Source organism: Drosophila hydei, unplaced genomic scaffold (genome assembly GCF_003285905.1).
Source record: "Drosophila hydei strain 15085-1641.00,03,60 unplaced genomic scaffold, DhydRS2 tig00000063-arrow-pilon, whole genome shotgun sequence".
NCBI lineage: Eukaryota > Metazoa > Arthropoda > Insecta > Diptera > Drosophilidae > Drosophila > Drosophila hydei.
Genome location: NW_022045657.1, coordinates 5,350,869 through 5,372,660, shown reverse-complemented (window position 1 = coordinate 5,372,660; position 21,792 = coordinate 5,350,869). Strand labels below are relative to the sequence as shown.

General features: G+C 38.3%; 5 protein-coding genes across 9 annotated transcripts; 2 read left to right on the top strand and 3 right to left on the bottom strand.

Annotated features, from left to right (window-relative positions):
- The first annotated feature begins 39 nt into the window (after positions 1–39).
- LOC111601507 (maternal effect protein oskar) lies at positions 40–3,575 on the top strand. The gene is made up of 5 exons (XM_023318101.2): positions 40–590; positions 976–1,411; positions 1,933–2,318; positions 2,397–2,778; positions 3,158–3,575. The coding sequence occupies exons 1-5, from the start codon at positions 62–64 to the stop codon at positions 3,261–3,263; spliced, it is 1,839 nt and encodes a 612-aa protein (XP_023173869.2). The 5' UTR covers positions 40–61; the 3' UTR covers positions 3,264–3,575.
- Positions 3,576–4,800: 1,225 nt separating this feature from the next.
- On the bottom strand, positions 4,801–6,275 carry LOC111601402. The gene is made up of 5 exons (XM_023317950.2): positions 6,199–6,275; positions 5,936–6,147; positions 5,309–5,870; positions 5,008–5,260; positions 4,801–4,940 (listed from the first exon to the last, which is right to left on the bottom strand). Exons 3-5 carry the CDS (start codon positions 5,840–5,842, stop codon positions 4,822–4,824), a joined length of 906 nt encoding a protein of 301 aa, XP_023173718.2. The 5' UTR covers positions 5,843–5,870; positions 5,936–6,147; positions 6,199–6,275; the 3' UTR covers positions 4,801–4,821.
- Positions 6,272–10,626, top strand: LOC111601401 (succinate--CoA ligase [ADP-forming] subunit beta, mitochondrial). 5 transcript variants are annotated; one of them, XM_023317945.2, is made up of 12 exons: positions 6,276–6,350; positions 6,413–6,488; positions 7,044–7,147; positions 7,735–7,887; positions 7,948–8,110; positions 8,183–8,450; positions 8,583–8,585; positions 8,752–9,176; positions 9,241–9,410; positions 10,065–10,173; positions 10,228–10,476; positions 10,545–10,626. In XM_023317945.2, the coding sequence occupies exons 2-10, from the start codon at positions 6,420–6,422 to the stop codon at positions 10,108–10,110; spliced, it is 1,401 nt and encodes a 466-aa protein (XP_023173713.1). In that variant the 5' UTR covers positions 6,276–6,350; positions 6,413–6,419; the 3' UTR covers positions 10,111–10,173; positions 10,228–10,476; positions 10,545–10,626. The 5 variants fall into 5 exon arrangements, with proteins under 5 accessions (XP_023173716.1, XP_023173717.1, XP_023173713.1 ...); XM_023317947.2 differs by lacking the exon at positions 8,583–8,585; XM_023317946.2 differs by lacking the exon at positions 6,276–6,350 and having other exon boundaries at positions 6,398–6,488.
- LOC111601400 (beta-catenin-like protein 1) lies at positions 10,545–12,645 on the bottom strand. The gene is made up of 4 exons (XM_023317943.2): positions 12,548–12,645; positions 11,032–12,480; positions 10,703–10,898; positions 10,545–10,645 (listed from the first exon to the last, which is right to left on the bottom strand). The coding sequence occupies exons 1-4, from the start codon at positions 12,575–12,577 to the stop codon at positions 10,560–10,562; spliced, it is 1,761 nt and encodes a 586-aa protein (XP_023173711.1). The 5' UTR covers positions 12,578–12,645; the 3' UTR covers positions 10,545–10,559.
- Positions 12,646–14,958: 2,313 nt separating this feature from the next.
- LOC111601481 lies at positions 14,959–18,317 on the bottom strand. Its single transcript, XM_023318070.2, has 3 exons — positions 18,061–18,317; positions 17,807–17,960; positions 14,959–15,622 (listed from the first exon to the last, which is right to left on the bottom strand). Exons 1-3 carry the CDS (start codon positions 18,204–18,206, stop codon positions 15,260–15,262), a joined length of 663 nt encoding a protein of 220 aa, XP_023173838.1. The 5' UTR covers positions 18,207–18,317; the 3' UTR covers positions 14,959–15,259.
- Between the last annotated feature and the right edge of the window lie 3,475 nt (positions 18,318–21,792).

Here is a 21,792-nt window from a genome sequence, read left to right as displayed (position 1 = left end):
AATAATTGAGTGCAGCACATGGCAGCAGCAGAGAATGGAGGAACTCATTTTCGTCATAGCGATGGCGACATTCAGAAGTGAATTTAACAGCGTGCCGAACACTTACAACCAGCGCCTGACGGCATTGAAAAAAAAGCTAACCACGTGTTTTCAGCACTGGCTGATCAAACTGCACCAACACCACCGCCAACGCCAACGCCAGCAGCAAAAACAACAACGTGGCCCTGGGCAATGCAATTTTGTCCACGCGGACTGCTCCATTAAGCACGAGGAAGTTACCTATTTGCGCAAGTTCAAGAGGATTTTCACAGCACGCCAAGCTTTGGCGAGTGCTCGGACAGCAGCTCAGCCACAGTCGGCACTTGGCGTCCGCATCAGCTCGAAGGAGGCAGAAGCGGCAGAGCAGGAGCTGCAAATTGTAGCGAGGCTCTTCTCATCGACCTTAATATCGAGTACCATCGGCTCCGACATGACCATCATGGATAATACCTATTTGGGGGTGCGCGACGAGTACCCCGATATTGATGCTGAAATACGCGCCATACTGCTGGCTAATGCCCAGAATGGTATCACGATATCGAGCATCAAAAGTAAGTTCCGATCCAAGCCAGAAATCTTAGCTATACATATATTTTATATATATATTTTTTCAATATATATGATTAATTATTATGAATAACATTACCTTAAGCTCCATAGTTCATTTCTAATTTTATTTGTTGTTACTTAACTGTTGGAGTAATGAATTTTCCATTTAGGACATATTTCTTTTATAAAGTTAGAAATGGACGTATTTTCCACTCATTTTTCACTGCGTCTAGTGGAAACTGAAAAAATTCGTTTGCTCACTAAGTCAGTTGAAGAATTTATTTCTAAGAGAAATTTTCTTTACTTTTTTGTCTTGGATATATAAGCCAAATTTATTGCCTTTTTTATCAGATCTTTTGATATGATTTAATTTAATAATATATATAGATGAATATCGACAATTGACGGGCACTGCTTTTCCGGTGCACGACAACATCACAGACTTTCTGCTAACCATACCCCACGTCACGGCCGAATGCTGTGAGTCCGGTAAGCGCATCTTTAACATCAAGCCCACTGAGGAGACCCGCCATCTTCACGAGATGATATTGCAGCAGCGCCAACGTGAAAGTCGAAATAGCTACAACAACAACAACAACAACAACAACAACTACAACAACAACCACAACAACAACATGGTGCACTCACTGGAGCCGCCACGTCTGTGGCGCTCACATTACAATCGGCGAATGTCGTCGAACTTCAATGCAAATCTCAACTCGAGTGAGAAGCCGCCAGCTGTCAAGATGGCCACGCTGCAGCCCCTGGCCACGGCTGCTGCATTGGCGCCCAACGGTGTCTATCAGGACAACTGGAAACATCTGTAAGTGAACTGTAGGAGCAACTAAAGCAACTCCAAATGGGCATAATATATATAAAATCCTTTGATCATGCAATTAATTGTATATGTCCAATTTGCATTTATAATCACACTTCAGTGGAAGTAAGATTCAAAGGGATTTCTTAAATAATAACCTTAGCTATAGCTGATAGTATTGTATAAAAATTAATAAAAATACTTATAATCATTTGGAAATTTGCCATAGAAAATAAAATTAACTTTGCCAATAGCATAAAAGGTCGGGAGTGCCCGACTATGATATACCCTTAATGCTGCGCATAGCTGTTATATCGATCTTCCTTTATAAACACATATATGCTCCATGTAATCTGCCACGCCTCCTTCTGCCTGTCACATATATTGTCAATAGATAATTATTGTATAATCATAAAACATAGACACATAGTTACATAGTTACATTCCAATTCAATATGATAAGTTCCCATTGCTTTTATATATCTATATATTCATCTGATTTAATTCAACTCATTTTGCATTTGCAGCAACAATCAGTATCAGCTACCGCAGCTCAATGCTCTCAAGAACAGCAACAGCAACAACAACCACAACATCTACTCGAATACTCTGAATCCTGCACAGTTACAGGCAGCTTCGCCGGCAGAGCATCAGCAGCAACAACAACAACAGCAACAGCAGCAGCAACAGCAACATCAAGCAGTTCAGCAGTTGAAACACCTGGAGGAGTATACACACAAGAGGCGAACTGATTTTACACCCACGCCAACAACGTTGTCATGTCCATCGCAACATGACTCCATGTTCACCATCAACTCGGACTATGATGCATATCTATTGGACTTTCCACTGTTGGGCGACGACTTCTTGTTGTATCTGGCACGCATGGAGCTGAAGTGCCGTTTCAAGAAGTGTAAGTGTAACATGGATTGTACCTTGGTATTGATATTTGAGTGCTCATGTGTTTGGTTTCGCATCGACCCATAAATAGACGAGAAGGTGCTGCAGTCTGGACTCTGCATCTCTGGACAGACGATCAATGCGGCGAGGCAACGTCTGCGACTGGTTGAGCTGCCGGAGATGACGCAAATCATCGTCAATATCGGCTCCGTGGATATAATGCGTGGCAGGCCGTTAGTGCAGATCGAGCACGATTTCCGTCAGCTGGTGAAGGAGATGCATAGCCGGAGATTTGTACCTGTGCTGACCACGCTGGCACCGCTGGCCAACTATCGCCACGACAAGCAGACATGCGACAAGGTGTCGCGCTTCAACAAGTTTATACGCAACGAGGGGCGACACCTCAAAGTTATTGATATACATTCCTGTCTGATCAACGAGAATGGCATCGTACGATTCGATTGCTTCCAGAAGTAAGTGTGAATCTAACTTGAGCTATGTTTAAATGAATATTTGTCCGTATCAAATTTATGTCGGGTTGACTTCTCTTGATACTGTCCACGTAAATATCACAAAACTTCATAAATTTTCTATATTTATCTTATAACGTAAGAAAGATACAAAGACATAAATCGAAATATATTTGGTATATTTATTATTAGCCTAGAAACTTTTTAGACGACCCTCGCACAACGTCTAGAATCTTATAAATTGCAACAGGAATTTTATAGCATGAATTATTATTAATTTATTAAAATTAATATAAATAGTTTTTTGAGCTGCTAGAAATTTGTTAAACAACCCTCTCATAAAATCTGAAAATCTAATCAATTTGCAATATTCATTTTATAGCGGGCCACGTAGCGTGACGGGCTCAGCCGAGCCACATGTATTCTGGAACAAAATCGGACGGCAGCGTGTGCTGCAGATGATTGAAGAGAATTTGGAGTATTATTGAAGAGCTGAAGAGCTGGAGAGCTGGAGAGCTGGAGAGCTGGAGAGCGGAGGAGCTGAGCTAAGGGAAGCGCCGGTCTGGCACCAGGCTCAAGTTTTACATTCATTTCAATCGACGGCATGCAGTTTTTTGTTTTTAAAACAGAAATGAAATTTCGAATGTTAGTTTTTAATGTGTTTTATGTTCGTTTCGTTCCGTGTTAGTCTTTGTCTTAGTTCGTAAATCTATGTGATAAATATGTGTTAAGTGTTTAGTGTATGTTCGTACGTTTGTTCGTTATATGTGATTCCCACAACATCATCAAGTTCGTAAGGTTTGAAATCAATTTGTTTTGTTATATATCGAATGCTTGGTTCTTTGCTTTTGACTCTATCCCAAAAGCTTGGCCAAACATTCGCTATATAACCAACTTGATTTCGAGCTGCATTTGTAAATTTTCTGAAAATTTCTTTTTCTATCGACATTTTTCATTGTGTTTTCCGCACAGAGTTCAATGGAAAATGTAAACCTAAAGCATTGCAATGTTATAAATATATTTATATTGTATTCTATCTGTATATCAGGCTGACATAGCCCATGCTCATGTATTAGTACTGATCCTACACTGTGCTACAGGGTCGGGATCTATACATCTGAGCCATGCGCCCTGTCGGTGTCATGAAAATGCATTTGCTTCACTCGATGGCTGGCAGCGAATCAATACCGCGGTTGATTTCATATTTATGTCAAAGCCAATTCAAGTGAAGCATTTGCCCAATTTTCGTAATTTCGTCCTTCAAGTTTAAATAATTACGTACACTCTATATGAAGCACGCCAAACGAAGTGCGCGCTAATGCGGCGTGCTTTCTTTCAGTGTACTTTAAACATATTGAGAACTCAGCTAATAACTTATGCTCATTTGTATAATTACTACAATTATTAAACTAATTTATTCTCTTGTATGTATGTTAAATGTATGTGATGATGTAACCTTTTTTTTTTGTATGTCCAACCATAACAAGCAATGTAAAATCCAAAAAAAAAGAATAAATAAAAAGTAAACAAAAATAAAAAATTCAATAACAAACAATTTGGCAGTCGGGCTCAACCGACGCAGGTTTAGACATATATCTATATAATCACGCGATTATAAACGTATCTATAGAGAAGGTTCTCAGTGAACGACCCAACAAACAAAACTAATTCAGTTTTGATAAATGTAATCGAAGTGTAGAGGAATTTATAAGGAATTCACTAGTTACAGTTTTAATGCTCTTTCGATTATCTGTTTAATTTTCTGGCTGGCTCGGGAACAATTAGTTTATAATTTGTGTAGTTGTAGACTTTAACAACAAACAATATTTAATTAATAATAAAATTTTCTTTAAGGATCTGCACAATTACTTTAGTTTACAATTAATTAATCAAAATTTTGTAGAGATCTTTGGATGAAGAGCTTTTTAGGCATAAGTCTAATTTTATATATATAGATATACATATATATATATATATATATATTATAGATATATATAATAAATATTCATTAAACAGTATTCCAGATAGGTTCATTTTTAATGCTTTTCACAGATTCAGGTCAATAGATTCCTTATGAACTTCACATAAGCGGCGGCGAAACTCGGCATAAGTTTGATTATGAACAGTTGATGCATTGGTGCCACAGGACACGCACAGCCAGGTGCCTTCAAAAAAAAAAAAACAATATATAAATATTTCTGAATAAAAACATTCATCACCTTGGTCACCCACCCAAACAGTTCTCAGCTCCTAGAGCAGTGCATGGGCTACTTATCTGAGCGATGGCATTGTCTGCCAACACAGTTTCAGAGACCAATGATGGGCTGAGGTTGATGTAATTTTGCAGTTTTCGCTTATAATCTGCAATTCTTTCGTCGCGTTTTTCATTGCCAGCAATTAGCATTTCGTTGATTGCAGTTAATGCATTCACTTGCGCCTGGCACTGCTGCAGTTCAGAATCGGCTCGGCTTAGATTGTCTTTCAGCTAAAAAAATATTAATGAATAATAAAGTGAATTCATCTGTGCTCTTACCCTTGAAATTTGTGGTTGTGGCTTTAATTTATCACTGGATAGCTGTATTTTGTTATCTTTCAGTGACTCCGTTAGCATAGCATTCTCAGCAAGCAGCTTTCGGTTAGCCGCAATCAAATTCTTTTCATTTTGTAAAACAGCTTTCAGCTGTGTTGTTTCTTCCAATTTTGCAGATTTCAACTGTAATTTGAGCTCAGAAAGCTCATGCATGGTAGATTTCAACATATCAGTCAGCTTTTTGTTATATTCAAGCGAGTTGTGCTGTTGTTGTAAAACTCTCTTCAGCTGAAATGCTTGCTCACTTCTTGCATCCTGCTCACACTTCAATTGATATTTCAGCATACCCATATGGGCAAGTAGGTTTTCAATAATAAGTCCTTCTTTTTGTACATTATGCTGTACATTTTGACTTGATGTCAAATTTGCATATCCACTCAAGTTCGCAATCGCATAGTTCGAGGAATTGCTGTGATATGGCATTTGCGACAGTAGATTGTAAGTCATATAGTAGGATTGACAAATCTGATGATCCATATTTTGTCCACATCTAGTCGAGTTGTATCTAATTCAATTATTCGTTATTATCAAAACGTGAATACAAAATATTATTAAGTTACGTTATCGTACATAAAAACTAAATTGCTTAATGCGTTGAGCCGTATGCCATCTATATGAAGTGATATCTGTGTTTATATTTGATAATTTCGCGCGTCAGTACGAACACAATCACGAGCTTAATATCGATACATCCGATAGGCGACACTGAATTTGACGGTATTCGCTAATAGCGCAGCATAATAAAAACGTCGGTTATAACAAGAACTCTTTACACACAAAAACTGCAAATTATTTTGTTAGCTATAGAATTATTTAAAATCACCTATACTCACATTAACAAGTTACTCGATTTGCATCAGTCGAGTAACGACTTAACTGTCTATCGACAAGACGATATATTACAGTTGTGTGCCCGTATAAAATATACTAAAAATAAAATCGATAACAAGTTAAATAAATGAATACATATTAGAAGGCGACCGAAGTGAGTAGTTGATTGTGTTGGAATAAGTGGCAACAAATTTATATTAGTTTTATACATTTTAGACGAAAAATGGCTTTTATTTTGGCGCGTGCAGGGGGTACCTTAGTTGAAACATTAGGCCCCAAAACAGTGGCAAAGGTAAGTGTACTAATGCGCTGACAAATGCACAATTAGTCGTGGTACTTTTACATAATTGCAAAAAAGAGCAGTAAAATCCAACAACAAATTGACAAGGTGAACACTGCTCTCGTGAGAGTGCTGCACAAAAAGCCACCTGACTGACGGTCTTTGCGATCAATTTGTTTTTTTTTTATGCGTAAGAAAATCTGCGTGTGTATGTGTGTGACGCAATGGTCACCTCGGTTTAAGATAATAATTAGACCTTGAACGACAAATCTACAATGAATTTGTTTTTATCAATGAACAGTGGGTATATTTGACAACTGTTGCTATCGCTGCCGAGCCCACTAATTAAAAACTTAATCTATGCGAATTAGATCTGATTAACATCAACAACTGCCGTTAATGTCGCGTCTCCCTCAACTTAAACTTTGCTTGCGAAAATTGGATTTTGTTTATGATCTACAGACATAATTTCAAGTTTGTTTCATGCGTCATGCTATGAACCCGTTTTGTTTTCAGAAACTCGTGACTTTCTACCTAATACCGTAATATTCTTCCTCTCACTTGCAGATCGTCAAATACACTCCAGTTGGGCTGCAGCAGATGAGGAACCTAAATGTTCAGGAACATGTCTCATATACGCTGCTCAACGAAAATAACATCCCGACGCCTCGGTAAGTGCAAAGCAAAAATAAAATATATAAATAATATAAAATGAGGTACAAAGTACAAACAAATGTTCCGGCAACTGTTTCACGGACTTTGCCTTTTGCATTCCAATCATTTATTTTTACATATATAAAAAATCAAATAAGATTATGATTTGCATTTGATTTAATGCAAACTCTAGTATAAACCGAAAGCTCATGAATTGTTGATAAGAAAATATGGTCAAATTTAGTAAATACATTTTACAACCTGGGTTTTTATACTTTAAAATATTAAAATTAAATTAGGTACTCAATAAATATTAATATAGCTGTTAATGCAATGAGAGTTCTTGAGACTTGTTTAATATTTTAATCTATTTAAAAATTAATAGGCAAAAGTTATATTTTTAAAATATACTTTTCTGAAAAAAAAAACTTTGAGGTAACAAATACTTATGTAGATTATATTCGCACTTCATTTTTATACAATATGGACTTTGAATTATTGCTCTGATAAGCATCGTTGACGTAGACATCATTAGCTATGTTTTGGGTACAATAACCTTTCTGATTGCTGATGATTCATTTTTGTTTTTTTTTTTTTTTTTCAGTTTCGCTGTTGCGAAGAATGGCAAAGAAGCCCATGATATAGCCAAAAAACTGAAGACAGATAATCTGGTGCTTAAGGCCCAAGTTCTTGCTGGCGGACGTGGTAAAGGCACATTTAAGAATGGCCTTAAGGGCGGTGTTCGTGTTGTTTTCAAGTAAGTGCAATAATTATAACTTGTCAAAGCTTGTACTAATAATATTTGTCTATTGTCCAGTCCGAAGTCAGCAGAGGAAATTGCCTCGAAAATGATCGATCAGCTGTTAATCACAAAGCAAACCGGCGAAGCTGGTCGGATCTGTAAGAAGGTAATGGTTGCCGAGAGAAAGTTTCCACGTCGTGAATTCTATTTCGCTGTCATGATGGAGCGCGCTTTCAACGTAAGTTCCAAAATCACTTCATACACAAATTTGCATTAAGTCCGATTTATTGTTAATTTTCATTGCCACCAGGGGCCCGTACTAATCGCGTCCAAGGAGGGTGGTGTTGATATCGAAGAAGTTGCCAAAGAGAATCCCGATGCCATTCTTTATGAGCCCATTGATATTGTTAAGGGACTCACCAAAGAGCAGGCCTGCCGTATCATCGAAAAGGTCGGTCTAGGCGGTGAATCTTCTGGCGAACACGTCGAAATGCTCCTTAACCTCTATAAGCTGTTTGTGCAGAAGGATGCACTCTTGGTTGAGATTAATCCCTATGCTGAAGATGCCATGACTGGCTGTAAGTAGTTGGTTTGCCTAACTTTCACTTTTAACTAACTCTGCTAAAACATTGCCATCTCTCCTTGACTAACTCATAATTCATCTATATCATGATTACCTCAATAATGCTGCATGATGTTGGCTTATAAAGGCTGTAAGTACTAACTTTATATATGTGGTGTCACTTGAAATCACACTACATAATATCTAACCTACCAAATTACTAATTTTACTAAAACAATTTTGAAAAATATCCATTGTTAAATACAAATCGTAATCAAATTTGAAATCAATTGTTTAATGTCAATTGTCAATTGTAGTCTTTGCCCTGGATGCCAAATTGCGTTTTGATGACAACGCGGAATTCCGTCAAAAGGAGCTATTCAGCATGCGGGACTGGACCCAGGAGGATCCCAAAGAGGTGGAAGCTGCCAAATACAATCTGAATTACATTGCCCTAGATGGCACCATCGGCTGCATGGTTAACGGTGCTGGCTTGGCCATGGCCACCATGGACATTATTAAATTGTATGGTGGTGAACCCGCCAACTTCCTTGATGTTGGCGGTGGCGCCACAGCTGAGGCTGTTAAGGCGGCATTCAAGATTATTACTTCAGACAAGAAGGTCATGTGCTTGTTGGTTAATATTTTCGGTGGCATTATGCGTTGCGATGTTATTGCAGAGGGTATTATATCCGCTGCAAAAGATCTGAACCTTAACTTACCTATTGTAGTGCGCTTGCAGGTGAGTTCTACAGGTTTACATAAGACACAATTATATGCTCTAACTAACTGATGTCTGCTTGTAGGGTACTAAAGTAAAGGAGGCTCGTGAATTGATCCGTAATTCAGGATTGAAGATCTTGGCCCGAGATGATTTGGACAAGGCCGCCGACATGGCTGTGCATATGGCACAAATTGTTTCCTTGGCTCGTGAAATGAATATGGATGTTAACTTTGAGATTCCTGATGCACAGAAGTAAATCCTTCCAATACAAGGCTAAGTCAACCATACAGCCCACGTAGAACACAAACAAGAACGACAACACGAACACAAAAACACATCTCAACAAATTAGACACAATTTCTATAAACTACTACTATTACCCAACGCTTAGTAGCTAGTAATATTTAATTTCGATTGATCGAATTAAAAGAATTGAACAATTTTGCAAAAATCGTTATTACACATAAGATGAAAATAAGCTCTTGTCTCGTCATTGTTGCGAATTTTCAACAACCAACGTCATAATATTATGTTACTTCGAATAATCCTAAGAGCTACAATTTTTGCACCTATAAAACAGAGCGTTAAAAAATGTATTGATATTTGCACGAAAGTTAAATATATATTAGTAATCCAGCAGCATCAGCTGATCTGTTGATCCTAACGTTGAACGTGATTTTTGCAAAACAGATTTCATTTATTTATCTACGAACTGCTTAAAAAGTAGTGAGTCGTGTATTACGCAATTTAAATTAATTCGCTTTAAATTAAAATGCAATATTACAAAACAGTAGAACTTTATTTGGTAATTCGGCTGTTTAAAATCTTAACTCATAATTTGTATTTGTAGATCGCTTAACTTTTATCTTATTTATATTTTGAATCAACTAATATACGTTTCTTCAGGGAAAAGGAGGGGGGTAAAGGCGGCCAAATATGCAAAAAGAAATAAACAGAACCACTCTGTCACTTAAATACCCAATTAATATTTCGATGTCAAAATTAATTTAAAAAGGTTAGAAAACATTTAACCGAATATCGTCAATTTAAGTCAATTTTTACTTAAAAGCTATCAAGATGGAATTCTGCGCAAGTAGTTGGCAATGCAAGACTAAAAAAATGCTTACCATACACAGCACGTAGAAGTAAAAAGTCAGCGATTGAAAGGAATATATCACATACAAACTCAAAGCCGAAACCATAATGTGACTATAATCTGTACGAACATGGAAAATTAGCTTGAGGCGAGAGCATGCAATCAAAACACGCTCAACTTCTGAAGCCCTGCACGCGTTGTCTAAATTTTAAAACTAAAAATGTAAGAAAAATATTAGAACGGACATTTTTTTATTTAGTTAATGTTATCATATACTCTGGTCAATGTAGAGGGAGAGAGTTACATCAGAATCGATCGACTAATGAAAGTATATGCGTCTGCTCCTGTTCTCGCCATTCAGTGTCGCCGTCGCCCAAATTACCAGCATATTCTACAATGATATTGGGATTTTAACATATTTATATATATTATATTAATTATTTCTTACCTCGCATTATGCTTCGAATAGTCTTCATGGAGGCACCTCGTAAGTTTAAGATTTGTAGGACACGCTGCTTCACCGATTCAGTGGTGGCGCTGACCTCTAGCAGGATGTAGTCGATACGCTGCAGGGTGAACAGACCTCCAGTTAAGCGCTTTATATAGTTGTTCTCCGCCTCCTCATCTTCATCTATGGCGGCATCCTGAAAATATTATTTATAAATTGAATTTTTCTTTTGCACAACATGAAATTATTCAAAATTCTAACTTTTTGCCTTCCCACTTGATTCAAAATAAAATTGATCTTGCTAATAATAATTAGAATAAGCCACTAACCTTTGGTTGTTGATCTATTTCTTTGTCGATGGCTTCCACCTTGGCCAAATACTTGAGATGGAGCTCCAGCAGACGATCTACCTTCTCGTGATCGTTCTCCGTGAATTTGGCCAACATACGTTGGCGCTGTGTACCCTTGCAGTTGCGCAGCATTGATGCAATCACAGAGCAAACATGTTCCTCGTGCTCGTCGACGGATAGCAAGCGCTGTTTGTTGCGCTTGGGAGTTTTCATAAACAGCGGAAATATGGTGCGTAGGCCAAGAATCTCAACAAACTTGTTGCAGTTCTCTCGCCCGTCTGGACCGGCCATGGCATGATCGAGCACCTTAAGTGAGCCATTGCGCGACATCTTCTTTTCGCGCAGCATCAGATTCATTAGCTGCAAACCCTCACCATTCAGGAAACGATCACGATTTTCTCGTGCCATCAGCGCTGAGCACAGGCAATTGAACAGATTCGACATATACTCCTGTTCCTCATTGCTGGCGGGATCGTGACGTTTGTATATAGCTAGCTGCTGCAGCAGAACATCGACACCGTCCAGTGTACCAAGCAGGAGACGATTCTCGTTTTCCGTTTGTATTAGTATGGACAATATCTCGCTGCAGTATAATTTGTTCGGATCAAAGGGCGACTTGCCCTTGAGTCGCTTAAGTATCCAGGCCAGCAGACCCTGTGTGGCCGCCTCGCGCACAAACTCGCCATCAATTTCGGTCAAATTCTCTACAATAGCCAGCGTATTGTGTACGCCATCAGATTCCTCTTTCACCTGCTCGTTAAGGCGTTCCAGATTCTGAACTAACAATGCACAGATTTGTTCCTTTCGTAAGGCATCAATTAATGACTCTGCTCCATCACTGCTCTCGCCCAGAATATCGACGTCTGTGACTTCTTGCAGCAGATCGACAACAGCAACGGCAATGTCTGTGTTCTGATGTGCCAGCAGCTCTAGGAGACTGTGCAGGCCGTGTAGCTCTACCAACAAGGGATAAAGATCTGGTACTGTTGCCACTGCTTTCAGCTCCTGTATGACTGTGTGCAAATCAAGTTCAGACTCCATGAATTTCTCTGGATTGTCAGAAAACTTTATACGCATTTCTTGGTTCTTCAGGTTACGCTTTTCAAACACGAGTATTAACTTTTTAAGGCCTTGCTCGTCCAGTACATCGCCTTCTGCATCTTCGTTCTCCACATATTTCAGTATGTTGAGGCGTTCCTCCTCCGTCAACTCAGGATCAAATTCAAATGTACTGCCGGCTGACCCTGAGCCCGAATTTCCCTCATGTAGCTTTTTGTAGTTGGCTGTTTCCTTGGCATCCGCAATGCGACGCATTCGCTTGGCCTTTTCATCGCCGCCGCCGCCCCGTTTTCCAATATCGTTAGGCGCCGGCTCGGGCAGCGCGAAATCATCGTCGTCCTCATGTGGTCGCTTTGGTGTCTGCTCGGGCTGATGTTATTTACAAGCATAAGGGACTCGTTAGTGCATCATGTATCCTCTTATTGCACGTACTTACCTTAAACGCCAACAGTTCGCCAATATCCATATTCAACCAGCAAATTCAATAAACATCAACGCTATGCGTGCAATTCACATCGATAGTACAATGTATCGATGTCAAAAGTATTTTCTAAATACCCAAATATATCGTTGGGTGTAATCGATAGAAAATCTGTTAAGCAATCGCACCTACATCGAAATAGTTCGTTGAGTTATTGTTTTTTAAGGTTAATAAAAAAACTAAAATATACTGGCAAGCTGACAATCTAAATCAATCAAAACTTATCGATATAGGACCAAGTAATGGCGCAACTTTTTCAAAATATATAAAATGCTCTTACACACAAACCCAATTACACTTGTTTATATTGTATTCTTAAAACTTTTTACTTACCTAAACTAAAATTTAATAATTTAAGCCTTATCTATATAATAGTAAATTGAACTCCAAATAATTCCAGAACATAATTTAATATCATAAGACATTTGTAAAGCAGTAACGCTAACTGCTTGGTCTGACTTTCTTTTCAAAATCACTATTAAATTATTACCATTTAAAGACATTGTGAGTTTTACTCGTCGTTTTGAATGTTATATTATAATTAAAGAAAATCATAAATTAATACAAAGTTAATAATTAAACTAATTGATGAGAAAGAGCGCAGAAACTGGAAAAGATGTTACAACAAATACGTAAGACATTTAGGATAGCCGGAAGTTTAAAAGACACTCAAAGAGTAACTAACAAAGAGTACATGAGCAGCACCAAAGCGAACAATCATTTCGCACAGCAGCACATACATTTGCATACACATACGTATGCATGTAAGTTAACACATAACATTTAATATAGGGTATTTCATAAGTTTATAACCAACCCTCGCTATCGCGTGTTTCGTAAGTTAAGAAACAGCCCTCGCAATTGCGACACTGCATACTTTGTATCAGCGCGCTATAACTGCAATGGTCAGCGGCGGTAACCAGATACTTTTGTTTACTGCAAGAGTTTCCGTTATTGCCTAAGATTGCTGAGTCGGCTTGCCGACCATGACATTGTGGTGTGATGCGAGTTTTGGCTTAGCTTAAGTGAAATATTCTATGTAGCTAAAAATCAGTTTTGCATTGAAGTTTGAAGAATAAACCCGCACTACTCCGGCACACCGCCGTAATCAAATTGTTATATTTCTGATCATTGCTGAGCCACAAGGCCAGTTAATAGAAAAGGGGGTGAAGTCAAACCCTCCAACATAATCATCATAAGAAGATTATAATTACCCGATCAACGCTGGACCTGCCACCGACGCCTAGCTCATAGCTGGACCAGCAACTTATTGATTAAGACTATAAATACCCGATCAACGCTGGACCTGCGCCTAGTTCATCGCTGGACCAGCAACATATTAATTGGCGCCAACGTAAAAAAAAAAAACAAAAAAAAAAAAAAAAAAAAAAAAATTTTTTTTTTTTTTGGATTTAAATCATATTAAACAAGCTTGCAGAAAAATTACGATTTATCCGTCATTCACAAGAATTTCATATTGCGATTGCCTGACAACGTCATAGCCGAATGCGATGGAAAAACCCACACACTGCAGAGTTTGCAACCGCTTCACCTGGAGCCACCTTTTGGTCGTCTGGCATTAGAGAGTTCATGTGCCAAAGAGCTCCATGCAGGTGGCACGGCAGCAACCTGTGAAATCCAGCCGAGCAACCTGGAAATAATCACCCACGTAGATGATGGAATCATCATTCTTAACGACGGGTCCGCAAGGATCCAGGTGGATAACGGCACTGAAATCCAAGTACAACGGCCGCATCTCATTACGTTCGGGGATCCGAGTCGCGATCAACGGACTCTGTTTTACAACCACAACAACGTACGCAATAGAGTCCCGGATTGCACTCTCCTTGCTGAACATAAGCTGCCCAGCCAGAATCTGTTAAGCAATCGCACCTACATCGAAATAGTTCGTTGAGTTATTGTTTTTTAAGGTTAATAAAAAAACTAAAATATACTGGCAAGCTGACAATCTAAATCAATCAAAACTTATCGATATAGGACCAAGTAATGGCGCAACTTTTTCAAAATATATAAAATGCTCTTACACACAAACCCAATTACACTTGTTTATATTGTATTCTTAAAACTTTTTACTTACCTAAACTAAAATTTAATAATTTAAGCCTTATCTATATAATAGTAAATTGAACTCCAAATAATTCCAGAACATAATTTAATATCATAAGACATTTGTAAAGCAGTAACGCTAACTGCTTGGTCTGACTTTCTTTTCAAAATCACTATTAAATTATTACCATTTAAAGACATTGTGAGTTTTACTCGTCGTTTTGAATGTTATATTATAATTAAAGAAAATCATAAATTAATACAAAGTTAATAATTAAACTAATTGATGAGAAAGAGCGCAGAAACTGGAAAAGATGTTACAACAAATACGTAAGACATTTAGGATAGCCGGAAGTTTAAAAGACACTCAAAGAGTAACTAACAAAGAGTACATGAGCAGCACCAAAGCGAACAATCATTTCGCACAGCAGCACATACATTTGCATACACATACGTATGCATGTATATATGCATGCAAATACATATGGACATATGTGGTAGCTACATAAAAATATCATTTTTGGTTTATTTGAAGTCGCTGCTCGAGGCTCCAACTCCACACGTCATTCCAGCTGCTACTTCCGCCTGAGCTTGAGCGTTTTAGATGCGCAGATTGGGATTCGTATAGCGCACATACTTCAGCAGAGCATCGTTCTCCTCGCAGACGAAGGACTTCTTGTGGTGGCAGGCCACATCATGCCAGTTGACACCGTCGTTGTAGAATTGATTCAACAAGGCTAAACAGTTTTCGGGTGCGCCGTTCTGTTTGAATTCACGGTTGTCGGGCTGGGGCAAGCCAATGCCGCCGGTGGGCGACCAGTCGCCCTGGTTGCGCTCTGTGGTCGGAGCCAACTTCTGCAGCGTGGCGGTCCAGAACCAACCATTGATGTTTGTGGGCTGCAGATCGGGACGGTCACAGCCCTTGAAATCGCACAAGCGACCGCTGGTCCAAATATATTTCACCTGCAAGAAATCAAAGCATTTGCATTTAGTGGAAGCGGCAACAGGTGTACAAGAAATAACTTTGGAATGCAAAAAAAGGATTTGGAATTATAGACTTTATATGACCTATAAGTAGTTGAGGTACTATAAAGCTAGACATAGATTTCAATTAGTTATAGGTCTCGATTCAGCTAGTTCAAGTTCATTGCACCAGCCCATATCAGATTTCCGTTAGTTTGTTTTTGCGGTACGCACGAAAATGCGTTGGCACCAATTACAGCTGGTAGAAATTTAAGCATCGACAGGGGCTTGAGCTCAGTAACAATAGTCAGACAGCCAGTCAGCCAGCCAGCCAGTCAGCCAGCCAGGCAGTCAGCCAGTCAGCCAGCCAGGCAGTCAGCCAGTCAGCCAGCCAGCCAGCCAGTGAGGCAGTGATCAGCTATTATGGTGCTATTGAAAGCGAGCTCATTCCAAGTCGCGCCCTTTGTGGCCGCACCCGTTGGCTGGTTTCGTTCGCGGCTGTCATCAGTTACAAGAGAGCCACAGGCAGCGACAGCAACAGCAATGTTCATCAGTCACTTTCACCCGAATGGCCATAAAACTGTTTATTTTATATAGTATACAAATACATGTATTTACACAGACACACACCTGTTGCCGTGGAGTGCTTAATGCTGCCCTTTGGAAAAGTCCACTGAGCGGAAAGCTACAAATTAATGGGCATCGAATTGTTGTTGCATTGTGTTGCTGCGGGCCGCGCCAGCATTGTAATTGTAAAAGGTTCAATCGATCAATTGCAACATTGCGGAAGCCGACAGATGCACTTACCTCATTTGAATTTGTGACGGGAAATGTTTGGCTCGAAATATCTGATAAAAAGTAAAAGTGGAGCAAGCGTTGGAAACCTACATGGCTTATCAGCCACGAAAAGTCATAAAAAGAAAGGCCATAAAGTCTTCTCAATTGTAATCCGATCAGATAACTGAACATTATCAGAAGAACTTTCTCAAAAACAAAGAAGACCCAAATCGAAGAGCTAGGTAATATATATATATATATATATATATTATAGATATATATATATAGATATATTGTCTATTGTCGCTTAACCACTGTCTACCACAAATACAATTAATGGTTCACAAATTGCTACAAGTTTGTTGCCTAAGTCTTTTGTTTGGCATTGGCAATGGAAACATTTAACCACAGCACTTCCTCTTTACAATGCATATTGATTTTGTTTGGTTTGTTTTTACTGCTATATTGTATTTCCTTTGCTGTTTCCTTACACTTACTTTCGTTTTCATTACAATTTCAATTTTCTCACGTAAGTCTGCCGGAGACGCTGCCGGCCGGCCGCTGGTCAGCAGCCGCAGAGTTACAGACAGCTCTTTAATTTGACACTTGTCTACCTGTCTGTCTTTTGGTTGCGTAAGACAAGCATAACAACAAAAACAACAACAAAATTGCCAGCTGCAAAAGAGACTGCAAAGTTTGATGAATCGCTGAGAAAGTTTGCCAAATGACTTTGCATTGAACTTGGTCAGCACAAGTCGATTTGTTTGTAATCTCAAAGTAGTAATGAAATCTACATTTATAATACGATTTGGCGACATCTAAACGTCGCTCAACAACATTAGCATGTGTCTGCCCCACTGCGAAAGCGTGCGAATTGTCAAAACCCAAAATGACATAACTCAGACAAAAGACTTTAACTTCAGCTGATACGCATAAAGCAATCATCGTAAATTGTTGCCAATTTCTTTGACTTGTCTGACGGAGTTGTGGGCAATATGTTAAATTAAAGGTGTCAATTGATATACAGTCGTGGCGGCGTAACAAAAAGAAATATTCATATGTATAGCCGTTGAGATATTTAGACATTCGCTTGTAATCTATATATATTTATATGTTTCTTATTGTCAGCCTGAACAATGAGTTGCATTTATGTATATATGTAAATGACTGAATCAACTAAAGTTCAACAGCTGGAGCAATGCCTTAGTATCGATAATGTAAAACATCACTCAAGTTCGTTGCCTAAGTTTTTTGTATTAAGGACTATGCAAGTTGAGTTGAGTGTAACAAGTCTCAATAACTGTGATGTCTTAATAAAGATCATGTAAAACATCACTCAAGTTTGTTGCCTAAGTTTTTTGTTTTAAGGAACATTTAAGTTGTGTCATTTTTGTCATTTTCACTTACATTTTCGCCCACAACACGTTGCTTGATCCATTCATTCTCCAGACTGGTCTCCAGCGATACAGAGTCCATGCAGCGTCTGCGACAATAATTTCTGGCAGTTAACCAATCCTCCTCCACGCCCTTCAGTTGCGGGTCACGCCACGAGAAGAAGTAGCTAAAGAAGTGGGTACAAAATATGATTGAGATTAATACCAATTCACTGCGTAGAGCTATGGACAGAGATTATGCGTTTGGGAATCAAGTGATCGACTCACCCTTTGCCATCGGGTGTCTTCTCGTGTATGATGCGCTGGGCGCACAGCTGCGGATTTGGCGGCTCTAGACGTCCATTTTGGAACTGGGCCGAGCCAAGGCTCAACAGGCCAAACAAACAAACACCGGCGACAATGAACGCTTTCATTTTTAATATGTCTCTGATCTCAACTGTTGCACTCGCACCCACGCACTTTCGTTTTCCAATTTTTCGATATTATTCGCGACGAACAAACCAACAACCGACCGATCGACTATATGAAACTGCAATGACACAAATATTTCGGTAACACCCGGTCTTATATATGAGCGAGCGGCAGCTTCGGCAGCGACTGCGGCTTCGGCTCTGACTTCGGCTCTTCACTTTTGTTTTGTTTTCTCACTTTGTGCGGGGTTTTTCATATATGAAAATGTTTTTGGAGGTGCCTCGCTTACGATGCTGAATTTTAAGTGGCCGGCTACCTGTCGATTGCATTGACAAATATTTTCGGACTCCACCAGACGGGGATCGTATGTAGTCAGAGACGGAGTTCCATAATAGATGCGTTTGCGCCCATCATTTTGCACCACTTAGCGGTGCGAATACGCGCATTGGCCAATTTTCGTTATTTACTCGACGCCTCAACCAGCACATCTACATAATTAGCTACACAAATAAGCCACGACCACGTCTTGAAAATCCATCAAACGCACGACAATTTCGCCCATGTGCATACATACACACATACATATATCTTGACTTTGCGTTATTTTTTCTCACTTTACATTATTTAATGCATTTTTTTTTTGTTTTTTTCTGCTTTAGCTGCTCGACTTTTGTATTTGTTTCAAAAGTATATTTGCTGGCATAGATTTTGGTGTACTTTTTTCTGCTATTGGCTTGTATTTGCTGCGGCCATTACATAACCCAAATAGCTGTCCAAATTTATTCCACTGAAAGTCACAGGTGACACGTTTGGCTTACAGTCTTGAGCACACGAGCTCGCAGGCCTTGCCATTTTCCAATTAGGAAGCCAACTGCTAAATGGCTCGCTTATTTATGGATATCTATAAAAATATGAAATGAAGCCACGCGCTTAAGAAACTACGGGAGAGTTGTTATGAAATTATTCAGCCTCCATTTTATTTATAAAGTTGTCAACAATCCTTTATTAGAAATGATTTATTATTATTATTATTATATTACTATTATCTATATCGTAGCATAATTTATACAAATATTTTCACATTTAACATTAGCACATAAAATATAATAATAAATTAATAAATATAATAATTAATTAACTTGGGCATTTAATAATAAGTGTTAAGCAATTAATATAAAAATAATATATTTATTTTGTTTTCTAATATTTTATTTAATTTCTTAATATGTTGACATGAAGTATAAAAATATTCCATGAAAAATATTTGGAAGATCGTTACGAAATGCACTGCATTTTGAAACTGTAGGAAATCATCAATGGACACCTTGGAAAATTGAATGATCATAACTCCAATAGGCTCTGTTATGTGGCATAGTTCTTTACGTTTCTGTATATTTTTAAAATTTGGAGTCTCACTTCAAAAAATCCCAAACTGTAATGGAATTTATACTAAGCATTTTAAAGCTATAGGTCACAATCCTGATAGTAGCAGTTATAACATCTATATATTTTTTCCAGCCATCTATCTGGTTTGTCAACTGTAAAAACGTGCGTAACTTTTTTAGTTCTCTATGCGCCAAGTCTTTCGTTTAAATAGCAGCAAAATTCTTTGCCTTCTATACAGAAGGACAAAAGGACAGCAAGAACAGGACAGCTTTATTAGCGAGTATTAAAAATGATAAATATATCTTAATACAATATCAATGCTGATAAGAGATGTTGAGGTTCGACTGACGTCTGGGGCATGCGCCCATGCTCCTCCCAGTCGAATTAACTTAACGGGCCAACAAGTGTTTTTGGCCATTGCATAATGGCCATAAACAACCAGAAGATTTACATATTTATGTGTGCACGTGATATTGCATAAGCATAAAAAAATGACGCAGGCAACTGCAGTATTTTGGGCTCGGGTCCACAGCTCATCAGAGGTCCAAGTCGCGTCTCTCCATCGCCAGATCAAGGTCAGTGAGGCGGCAAAGAAAATAACGACAGCCACGACGAGTACATCAATGGCGAAATTTCACCAGCCGAAAGCCGAAAGCAAAAGGCCAAAATTGAACACACACAGACCCAGCCCCGCTGTGAGCCACATTTTTGGACGTATTCACGTCTTTTCTGAACAACTAAATACACAAGTAAGAGCGCTCCAGTAAGGGAGTGTCCAGCCAGGAAATGCATGTAGCCGCTTATGAGATACCTTTAATCTGTCTGCAAGTCTGCCTGTAGGTCTTAAAAGTATCGAAACCCCTATCGATATTTATCGATTTCATTTTACATTGATTGAGTATTACAATGAATTGATTGGTTAATAAGATTTATGGCTTTACTTCTAGCTTTTATAGTCTAGTTTATGGAAATTGAGAAGTTCATCTAATCAGAGAGTTTGCAACAAAATATATATAGTCAATAAATGAGTGAAAGGCGACGAAAATACCTTTGCTTATGCTCGTATAATGTCTACAGGGTATAGTAAAAGGTAGGAAACGATTTGGCATTTTTACATGTTCTGCTTCACGTGCCGTAGAGCATGTGGACTACCTTTTGGCAATCTAATATATCAGCATTGCAGATCTGGACAACACAGTTGCATCAGCTGCCAAAGGCGACCGGCAGGTGCTCAGCTACAAATATCTCCGAATCATCGCTTAATACGTGAGAGTGAATGCCTCGCCCATGTTTGAATATGTTTAAACGTATTCGAAATGTAACTACACAGCATCGTACAAGGGGCAAACCCCAAATTTCGAATTTTATTTTTTTTTTTACATCTTATGAGTTGAGTTGTTTTGACATTACATTTTTCGGAGAAATTGTTAAGGAAATGAGTAAAAAATAAATAAGTTGCCAAATAAACATATTTCTTGAATAGTAAATAAATAATGGGAAGTTAATACTTTTAATAATATTATTATTTTTTATTTATTTTATAGTTTATTATTATTATATTATTTATTATGTAATTTTACTTTTTTAAATTTGTTTTTCTAATTTATGCAAGGTCTCGGATCGATTTTCCGTTTTGTTTGAAAACTTTTGCATCTATGTGTGAGCTCATAAAAACATCTATGTTTGTATTGAGAAATTCGGAGAGTATTGTAATATCAAATTGTACGTGCGATGGGCTGCTTTTGAACTTAGGCAATGCCGCTCATTGTGAGCACGTCGCCGTGTCTTTTCCCAACCGACTGACCGAATTTTTTGTAAGCGATGCCTAATACATTATAATTCTAACGGTATCTGACATTTGTCACTGAGCTGGCCAAAATAAATATTGTTATTATATAAACTTTTTATAGCCTCACGATATTCAGTAGTTCAGAAAGTTCCAGCTGATGGCAATAGTTGATCTGTATAGAGCGATATGCTATATCGTATGCTATAAAGCTAAAGAGAGTATTTAAGCTTCGTATTTCCCATTTGCTTTACGCTTTTCGGAAGTTTTCAGTTGTGTTTTCAACAAGTTCAAGTTTGCCCACAAACAACTTAATTACATGATATTTATTTTAATTGCTCGGTTGGGTCAGCAGCGATTATACTATAGCTAACAGAAGAAAACTTCAAATTATTATAATAAATAGCAATAGTAAC

Bases quoted from the DNA above. Each gene is read 5' to 3' on its own strand.
- LOC111601401 (XM_023317945.2), top strand. From the start codon at position 6,420: ATGGCTTTTATTTTGGCGCGTGCAGGGGGTACCTTAGTTGAAACATTA. The intron at 7,148-7,734 runs GTAAGTGCAAAG...TTTTTTTTTCAG, and splicing joins AATAACATCCCGACGCCTCG to TTTCGCTGTTGCGAAGAATG. The intron at 9,411-10,064 runs GTAAATCCTTCC...ACGTTTCTTCAG, and splicing joins GAGATTCCTGATGCACAGAA to GGAAAAGGAGGGGGGTAAAG.
- LOC111601402 (XM_023317950.2), bottom strand. From the start codon at position 5,842: ATGGATCATCAGATTTGTCAATCCTACTATATGACTTACAATCTACTG. The intron at 5,261-5,308 runs GTAAGAGCACAG...ATATTTTTTTAG, and splicing joins CACAACCACAAATTTCAAGG to CTGAAAGACAATCTAAGCCG. The intron at 4,941-5,007 runs GTGGGTGACCAA...TTTTTTTTGAAG, and splicing joins AGGAGCTGAGAACTGTTTGG to GCACCTGGCTGTGCGTGTCC.
- LOC111601481 (XM_023318070.2), bottom strand. From the start codon at position 18,206: ATGAAAGCGTTCATTGTCGCCGGTGTTTGTTTGTTTGGCCTGTTGAGC. The intron at 17,961-18,060 runs GTGAGTCGATCA...CCACTTCTTTAG, and splicing joins AAGACACCCGATGGCAAAGG to CTACTTCTTCTCGTGGCGTG. The intron at 15,623-17,806 runs GTAAGTGAAAAT...GATTTCTTGCAG, and splicing joins AACGTGTTGTGGGCGAAAAT to GTGAAATATATTTGGACCAG.
- LOC111601400 (XM_023317943.2), bottom strand. From the start codon at position 12,577: ATGGATATTGGCGAACTGTTGGCGTTTAAG. The intron at 12,481-12,547 runs GTAAGTACGTGC...AAATAACATCAG, and splicing joins GCGAACTGTTGGCGTTTAAG to CCCGAGCAGACACCAAAGCG. The intron at 10,899-11,031 runs GTTAGTGGCTTA...TAATATTTTCAG, and splicing joins AAATAGATCAACAACCAAAG to GATGCCGCCATAGATGAAGA.
- LOC111601507 (XM_023318101.2), top strand. From the start codon at position 62: ATGGCGACATTCAGAAGTGAATTTAACAGCGTGCCGAACACTTACAAC. The intron at 1,412-1,932 runs GTAAGTGAACTG...TTGCATTTGCAG, and splicing joins CAGGACAACTGGAAACATCT to CAACAATCAGTATCAGCTAC. The intron at 2,319-2,396 runs GTAAGTGTAACA...ACCCATAAATAG, and splicing joins GAAGTGCCGTTTCAAGAAGT to ACGAGAAGGTGCTGCAGTCT.